Source organism: Oncorhynchus kisutch, linkage group LG28 (assembly GCF_002021735.2).
Source record: "Oncorhynchus kisutch isolate 150728-3 linkage group LG28, Okis_V2, whole genome shotgun sequence".
NCBI lineage: Eukaryota > Metazoa > Chordata > Actinopteri > Salmoniformes > Salmonidae > Oncorhynchus > Oncorhynchus kisutch.
In genome coordinates, this window is record NC_034201.2 from 10,641,709 (window position 1) to 10,650,969 (window position 9,261).

The 9,261-nt window shown below is 45.4% G+C and overlaps 1 protein-coding gene across 2 annotated transcripts in view; it reads right to left on the bottom strand.

Moving 5' to 3' along the window:
* LOC109872502 (Kv channel-interacting protein 1) overlaps positions 1 to 4,311 on the bottom strand; it is a 34,089-nt gene extending 29,778 nt beyond the window's left edge. The window contains exons 1-2 of one of the 2 annotated variants that reach the window (XM_031808292.1): positions 3,883 to 4,311; positions 3,077 to 3,238 (exon numbers count right to left, since the gene is read on the bottom strand). In XM_031808292.1, coding sequence (XP_031664152.1) covers positions 3,077 to 3,164 — 88 coding nt within the window. In that variant the 5' untranslated portion in view covers positions 3,165 to 3,238; positions 3,883 to 4,311. Of the gene's footprint in view, positions 1 to 3,076 lie in introns of both variants that reach the window. The other variant, XM_020463762.2, reaches the window with a different exon arrangement.
* Between the last annotated feature and the right edge of the window lie 4,950 nt (positions 4,312 to 9,261).

Here is a 9,261-nt window from a genome sequence, read left to right on the forward strand (position 1 = left end):
AGGATCCTGAGCCCGTGCCTACAGCCAGTCTCCTAGTCCTCTGAGGATCCTGAGGCCGTGCCTACAGCCAGTCTCCTAGTCCTCTGAGGATCCTGAACCCATGCCTACAGCCAGTCTCTTAGCCCTCTGAGGACACCGGGTAGATTGGACAGTGTGAGAAAGACGAAGATGAAATGGACAATAGACTGTATGTGATAAGAGGAGCTGTATTAGTCAGAGTGGCATAGTGGCATATAGTGGCATCAATGGTTTGATGTGATACTGCTGTTTTCTACTGTCAGCCTAAGGCTTGACCCAGCACCTAGCTGGTGTCAAAGTTTCATTGATGAGAATGTCTCAGATGACAACCGAACTGACATCATATTCATTAAGTACCACCGTATATGTTCCATTGTTTCGGATTACCAGAATATAGTTCATATACCCCCACCTTCTGATGTTCCCAGAATCTCTATGTTAACCAAAGGTTTTGCAAATCTAACCTCAGTAGAGTAGAGAGAGGAAAAAGGGGGGAAGAGGTATTTATGATGGTCATAAACCTACCCCCCAGGCCAACGTCATGACAGTACTTTATAGTGTATTCAACTCTAGTTTGCTCTGCTGTGTACTGAACTCTACTCCACTATATTATACTCTAATTAACAGTACAGTACAGTATAGGACTGTACTCTACTGAACTATACTCTACTTTTCTGTACTGTACTGAACTGTCATCAAATCAATGTACTATACAGTACTGTACTGTGCTGTCCAAACCTGTGAAATACAGACATCTTTAATTGGTTCAGATTTGGTTTGGGCCAAATGAAGGACCAAAAAGCGACGTCTGTGGACGTTGAAATCAAGGCCAGGGCGGACTGCCCAAATTTCAACTACTTTTCAACGTCCATGAACATCCTGTGTTGGCCGGTGCTCAGGGGGTGAGGGTTCTGGTTAAAGTAAATGGAAAGAGAGGGGGCTCATGGGTAGGTGTCAGTAAGAGATGGGAGAGGTGACATTAACTGAAGGGAGAGAGAAGAGAAAGAGAGCGAGGTAGGGGTTGTCCAGACTTTTCATACTCTTACTTTGACCACCAGACGACCAGAAGAGAAAGCAAACAGTTATCAGCCGAACAGTACGCCAGTGGACGGTAGGACAGTAAGCAGGTGACCCAACCATGTTTTGCGATTTTACTATTTTCTACATCATATCTATGAAATAACACCTATGGAATCACACAGTAACCAAAAGAGTGTTAAACAAATCAAAACATTTTGTTACATTTGAGATTCTTCAAAGTAGCCACCCTTTGCTTGATGACAGCTTTGCACACTCTTGGCATTCTATCAACCAGCTTCATTAGGTAGTCACCTGGAATGAGGTAGTCACCATGAGGTAGTCACCTGGAATGAGGTAGTCACCATGAGGTAGTCACATTTCAATTAACAGATATGCCTTGTTAAAAGTTAATTTGTGGAATTTCTTTCCTTCTTAATACATTTGAGCCAATCAGTTGTGTTGTGGCAAGGTAGGGGTGGTATACAGAAGATATCCCTATTTGGTCAAATACCAAGTCCATATTATCGCAAGAACAGCTCAAATAAGCAAAAAGATACAATAGTCCATCATTACTTTAAGACATGAAGGTCAGTCGCAAAAACCATCAGGCACTATGATGAAACTGGTTCTCATGAGGACCACCACAGGAAAGGAAGACCCAAAGTTACCTCTGCTGCAGAGGATAAGTTCATTAGAGTTACCAGCCTCAGAAATTGCAGCCCAAATAAATGCTTCACAGAGTTCAAGTAACAGACATCTCAAAATCAACAGTTCAGAGGAGACTGCGTGAATCAGGCCTTCATGGTTGAATTGCTGACATTAATCCACTACTAAAGGACAACAATAATAAGAAGAGACTTGCTTGGGCCAAGAAACATGAGCAATGGACATTATAGCAGTGTAAATCTGTCCTTTGGTCTGATGAGTCCAAATTTGAGATTTTTGGTTCCAACCGCCATGTCTTTGTGAGACGCAGAGTAGGTGAAAGGATGATCTCCGCATGTGTGGTTCCCACCGTGAAGCATGGAGGAGGAGGTGTGATGGGGTGGGGGTGCTTTGCTGGTGAAACTGTCAGTGATTTATTTATAATTCAAGTCACACTTAACCAGCATGGCTACCACAGCATTCTGCAGCACTATCCCATCTGGTTTGCGCTTAGTGGTACTATCAATTGTTTTTCAACAGGACAATGAACCAAAAGACACATCCAGGCTGTGTAAGGGCTATTTGACCAAGAAGGAGAGTGATGGAGTGCTGCATCAGATGACCTGGCCTCCACAATCACCCAACCTCAAACCAATCGAGATGGTTTGGGATGAGTTGGACTGCAGAGTGAAGTAAAAGTAGCCAACAAGTGCTCAGCATGTGTGGGAACTCCTTCAAGACTGTTGGAAAAGCATTCCAGGTGAAGCTGGTTGAGAGAATGTGTGTTCAAAGCTGGCATGAAGGAAATGGGTGGCTACTTTGAAGAATCTAAAATATGTTTTGATTTTCGTAACACCTTTTTGGTGACTACATGATTCCATATGTGTTATTTCTTAGTTTTGATGTCTTCACTATTATTCTACAATGTAGGAAATAGTAAAATATAGAAAAATCCTTGAATGAGTAGGTGTGTCCAAAACCTTTGACTGGTAATGTATTTGTGATACATTTTTAGTCTTTTTCCCGTTTTCTAAACCTCCTTTTCAATGACTTTGACAAGAAATCAAAGCCTTTGCTTATTCTACATTTTTACAATTTCAAATGGTTGAAAATGTTATATATTCCTTAATTTAAAAAATATGTATATATAGTCTCTTAGCTGTCATTTGACACCCAATTTGATATGCTCCGATAAACTTCACATGTTGGTGCTCATGGGTCCTTCTACATGGAAATGACCAGACGCAGTTACTTCCTTTCGCGCATAATTTTTACAATATCATATCTACAGTACATGGCTGGCGTGAGAGTAAAAGAGGATGCCAAGGAAAATAAGAGAACTGAAAGAAAACAGAGGATGTAAAGGCGTGTTAGATGAGGTCGGGTGCAGTACCTTTGGTAAGCGTCCCAGAGACAAGTCTGCGTAGAGACTGAATGAACTTCAGCACCCCCTGTCTGCAGCGGCAGGTACAGCCAGCCATCCTGACAGAGACGGGCCGACGTGGCCACTGGAGCCTCACTGGAGCTGATCTGCCACTGTCCTCCTCACCCACTCCTGATGGGGTAGAGAAGAGTAGAACAAAGTGTCTCTCAAAGGTTCATTATATGTGACAGGAATGCCTCCTTCAAAGAGTTGACAGGAGCCTAAGGTGGAGAAATGTCTCCTTCACTGTCTCCTTACACGCAAAAGACCCTTTAAAATTATCCAGTGTGAAAACAAATATCTTCTTGATGAGGCCCTTAGAGTAGAGATTTCAAAGTCCCATTTAGAGAATCCTCATGGGGAAAACTGTGAGGAAAGAGGAAGCCGCTTTTAAGTTAGAGGTACAGTACCTGTCTTACATTGAATCCAAAACTCAATCCTTCACTCACTCAGACTAACACTCACTCAATCACTTATACACTCAAACTCTCAGTTACACACTTTCTCACTAACATTCACCGACTCACACACCGACTCACACACTCACACACTCACCAACTTACACACACACTCAAGCACACAGGTAAGACCCAAAGCCTGTTCTGTTGCACAGACAGAAAAACAGCCAGCAGTATCAGGAACAAATATATGTTGGTAGGTAAGAAATACCCAGACGTCGGTCTCTCAGACTTTTAAAAGGAAAAGTTATGTTTCAACATCAGATGAGAAGGGACAGATTAATAATTGAGTGGCTCAGGAAGGCGTAGAATGCAGACCATCGTAGAGAGATTCGTGCGCTGCAGAAAGTTCTCTGTGTCCGTGGAGATGCCGTGTCCACTCCTCTCTCCTGTGTCCTCTCCTCTCTCCTGTGTCCTCTCCTCTCTCCTGTGTCCTCTCCTCTCTCCTCCCCTCTGTGTTTCTGTCTTTTTGATCACCCCTCTCTCTCCCTCAGTCTCTGGGGTGTTCCTCTTGAGGTCTCTGTGGACAGCGGGTTCTCTATCTTTATATACCTCTCTCTCAATCTCTCTCTCTGTGTTGCCTGGTCCTCTCTGGGCCGCTTATAGCTGGAGCCCTGCGTCTGTGCTGTTCTGTTCTGTTCGGTTCTGTACTACTGTGTATTGCCGCTGTCTAGCTCTGCTCCTGGACAGATCCCTGCAGCAGAGAACGCCACCCACTTCCACCGCTGTTTGCTCCCTCGCTCTCCCTCCTCCCCTTTCGCACATGTGCTCTGTCTCTCTCTCGCTCTATCTCTCTGTTGGTCTCTCTCTCATTTTCTGTCTCATCACACTCTTCCTACTTCACACTCTTCCTACCTCTTCCTCCCCCCCCCCCCCCATAGCCACATGAGGACGAGACAACAATTGACATCCCTCGGTTCCCTCTTCCTCTTCCTTGAATCTATCTTTTCTTTATTTGAATGTATATTATTTCATCCTTTTTAAGTGAGCCTTAAGCCACTGATTATTGCTTGCCGTCATTGGGTTAATACACCAGACTGCTACAGGGATGGTGACTGCTAGAGGAGGAAGCCACTGAGATGACAGTAGTAGGGCAAGTTACTGGGATTATTGTGTGAAGAGGCTGTGGGAGGAAGGGATGGAGGATGGATGGAAGGGGGATTGGTGAGAAATAGGTATGCAAAGAGGAGAGAATATGCTTCTGAAAAGCCTTTCATAGTTCTAATTAAAGTGCAGATTAGTGTTGGGCCTTGCTCGGTCCATAGAGATATTCTTATCTGGAATGGTGTGAGTTTGAAAAGTGGATTATCCCCACGAGAAGGCATATCTCATTTTGTCATTACTAAAGCTGTTCAAATATGAACACTAGCTACACTGAGTGTACAAAACATTAAGAACACCTTCCTAATATTGCCTTCTCAATATTCAATTGTATGGACACTACAAGGTGTCGAAAGCAGGGATGCTGGCCCATGTTGATTCCAATGCCTCCCACTGTTGTGTCAAGTTGGCTGGATGTCCTTTCGGTGGTGGACTATTCTTGATACACATGGGAAACTGTTGCACGTGAAAAACCCAGAAGCATTGCAGTTCTTGACACAAACCGGTGCGCCTGGCACCTACTACCTGTTACTACCTGTTCAAAAAATATAATATTATACAATTCATCAGAGAAATATATTTGATTTAAGAAGTAATATGGGTCTAAATGATTGGATCCTCTGTTTTCAATACTGCGCCACTCTACCCTTGCGAGGATAACGACACAACACAAAATCAACTTTTTGCAATGGCCATCTCCATCTCCGGACTTGAACCCCATTGAAAACCTGTGGTTTGAACTGAAGAGGACAGTCCATAAGCGTTGACAAAGCATATTAACGATCTGGAAAGATTCTGAATGTAGGAATGGTCTAAGATCCCTCCCAATGTGTTCTCCAATCTCATAAACCATTATCCTCGCGGGCGGAGGGGTGCTGGATTATTGAAAACAGGAGATCTCTTTATATATTTTTAACTTCTTAAATAAAATAATTATCTGAGGTATTGTATTAGTATAATATATAATCTTTTCATGTTTTGGAGAATACAATATAGCTCAGTATTTGTATTGTTCATTTTATACAATATTTTTTGATCAGCTTTATCAATCGACCCAATAATTCCGGACCCCACTGTATACAGCCACCTACCACTGAATGGAAACAACACACAGAAAGGTACTGGCAGGAAAAGAGAGGAGAGCATGTAGGCAATGCACAGTGTCTTGCCTGTACAGTTACAGGCACACAGCTGCATACCAGGATAGCAATAATAATAAACAATTCATCTGCAGAGAGAGAGAGAGAGAGAGAGAGAGAGAGAGAGAGAGAGAGAGAGAATGAGGGGGAGGGAGAGAGGGAACGAGGGAGAGGGAGAGAGAGAGAGAGAACGAGGGAGAGAGAGAATGAGGGAGAGAGAGAGGGAGAGAATAAGGGAGAGGGAGAGAGGGAACGAGGGAGAGGGAGAGAGAGAATGAGGGAGAGGGAACGAGGGAGAGAGAGAGGGAGAGGGAGAGAGAGAGAACGAGGGAGAGGGAGAGAGAGAGGGAGAGAGAGAACGAGGGAGAGAATGAGGGAGAGGGAGAGCGAGAATGAGGGAGAGAGAGAGAGATAGAGATGGAGAGGGAGAGAGAGAACGAGGGAGAGAGAGAACTAGGGAGAGGGAGAGAGAGAGAGGGAGAGAGAATTAGGGGGAGGGGGAGGGAGAGAGAATGAGGGAGAGAGAATGAGGGAGAGGGAGAGAGAGAGAATGAGGGTGAGAATGAGGGAGAGGGAGAGGGAGAGAGAGAGAATGAGAATGAGGGAGAGTGAGAGAGAATTAGGGAGAGGGGGAGGGGGAGAGAGAACGAGGGAGAGAGAGAATGAGGGAGAGAGAGAGGGAGAGGGAAAGGGAGAGGGAGAGGGAGAGAGAATGAGGGAGAGGGAGAGGGAGAGGGAGAGGGAGAGGGAGAGGGAGAGGGAGAGGGAGAGGGAGAGGGAGAGGGAGAGGGAGAGGGAGAGGGAGATAATGAGGGAGAGGGAGAGAGAGAGAGAGAGAGAGAGAGAGAGAGAGAGAGAGAGAGAGAGAGAGAGAGAGAGAGAGAGAGAGGAGAGGGAGAGAGAATGAGAGAGAGAGAGGGAGAGAGAGAGAGAGAGAGAGAGAGAGAGAGAGAGAGAGAGAGAGAGAGAGAGAGAGAGAGAGAGAGAGAGAGAGAGAGGAATACTCAGAGGATGAGAGTATATCAAATCCATTTGTATTTGTCACATGCCGAATACAACAAGTGTAGACCTTACAGTGAAATGCTTACTCACAAGTCCTTAACCAACACTGCAGTTTTAAGAAAATCCCAAAAAATGTAAGAGATAAGAATAACAAATAATGAAATAGCCACAGTAAATAACCAAACCGGGGATCTATACAGGGGGTACCGGTACAGAGTCAATGTGTCAATGTGCGGGGGCACCGGTCTCGAGGTAATTGAGGTAATTATTTACATGCAGGTAGGGTTATTAAAGGGGCTATGACTAGATAATAACAGAGAGTAGCAGCAGGCAATGCAAATAGTCTGGGTAGCCATTCGATTAGCTGTTCAGGAGTCTTATGGCTTGGGGGTAGAAGCTGTTTAGATGCCTCTTGGACTAGACTTGGCGCTCCGGTACTGCTTGCCGTGCGGTAGCAGAGAGACCTGTCTCTGACTAGGGTGGCTGGAGTCTTTGACAATTTTTAGGGCCTTTCTCTGACACCACCTGGTATAGAGGTATAGAGGTGGATGGCAGGAAGCTTGGCCCCGGTGGTGTACTGGGCCGTACGCACTACCCTCTGTAGTGCCTTGCGGTCGGAGGCCGAACAGTTGCCATACCAGGCAGTGATGCAACCCGTCAGGATTCTCTCGATGGTACAGCTGTAAAACCTTTGAAGATCTGAGGACACATGCCAAATCTTTTCAGTCTCCTGAGGAGGAATAGGTTTTGTTGTACCCTCTTCCCCAACTGTCTTGGTGTGCTTGGACTATGTTAGTTTGTTGGTGATGTGGATGACAAGGAACTTGAAAGTCTCAACCTGCTCCACTACAGCCCCGTTGGTGAGAATGGGGTCATGCTGGGTCCTCCTTTTCCTGTAGTCCACAATAATCTCCTTCTCTTGATCACGTTGAGGGAGAGGTTGTTAGCCTTGCACCACAAGGCCTCCTCCCTATAGGCTGTCTCATCGTTGTCGGTGATCAGATCTACCACTGTTGTTTCATCAGCAAACGTAATGATGGTGTTGGAGTCGTGCCTGGCCATGCTGTCATGGGTGAACAGGGAGTACAGGAGGGGACTAAGCACGCACCCCTGAGGGGCCCCAGTGTTGAGGATCAGTGTGGCAGATGTGTTGTTGCCTCCCCTTACTTCCTGACAGGAGGCCTGTCAGGAAGTCCAGGATCCAGTTGCAGAGGGAGGTGTTTAGTCCCAGGGTACTTAGCTTATAAATTAGCTTTGAGGGTGCTATGGTGTGGAACGCTGAGCTGTAGTCAATGATTAGCATTCTCACATAGGTGTTCCTTTTGTCCAGGTGGGAAAGGGCAGTGTGGAGTGCAATAGAGGTTGCATCATCTGTGGATCTGTTGGTATGGTATGCAAATTGGAGTGGGTTTAGTGTTTCTGGGATAATGGTGTTGATGTGAGCCATGACCAGTCTTTCAAAGCATTTCATGGCTACAGACATGATTGCTACGGGTCGGTAGTCATTTAGGCAGGTTACCTTAGTGTTCTTGGGCACAGGGACCATGGTGGTCTGCTTGAAACATGTTGGTATTACAGACTCGGTCAGGGAGAGGTTGAAAATGTCAGTGAAGACACTTGCCAGTTGGTCAGCGCATGCTCGTACAAGTCCTGGTAATCTGTCTGGCCCTGCAGCCTTGTGAATGTTGACATGTTTAAAGGTCTTACTCACATTGGCTGCGGAGAGCGTGATCACACAGTCTTTCGGAACAGCTGATGCTCTCATGCATGTTTCAGTGTTACTTGCATCGAAGCGAACATAGAAGTTATTTAGCTCAACTGGTAGGCTCGTGTCACTGGGCATCTCTCGGTTGTGCTTCGCTTTGTAGTCTATAATCGTTTGCAAGCCCTGCCACATCTGACGAGCGTCGGAGCCGGTGTAGTACGATTCGATCTTAGTCCTGTATTGACGCTTTGCTGGTTTGATGGTTCGTCGGAGGGCATAGCAGGATTTCTTATAAGGTCCGGGTTAGAGTCTTGCTCCTTGAGGGGACTCTAACATGTCTGTGGGAGGAGGGCTTGATTGATGAGAAGTGAATGATGCACTCTTTTAGCTGGTTTAAATATAGATTGACATTAAAAGCAGAGAGGGAGTGAGAGACATAGGCTGTGTTTACACAGGCAGCACAATTATGATATTTCTTTTCTTTCACTAATTGGTCTTTAGTCAAAATTGAATTAGCCTGTCTGTCCAGCCATGAACTGACAGTGTAGCGAGTTAGTAATACACACTAGTGGTGCTTGGATCAGCTGTTTTTTCACCAGCACCCTGACGCAATTGCTGATAACCCATCCGCAACCACCCGACCATGTGTGTTAAAGTAATATAGAAAATGCGCTATAGGCTACAGTCGAAGACTGCAGAGCAATTTTTTGACTGGGGGTGCAGTATTTTTGTTGTTGTTCCCATATGTTT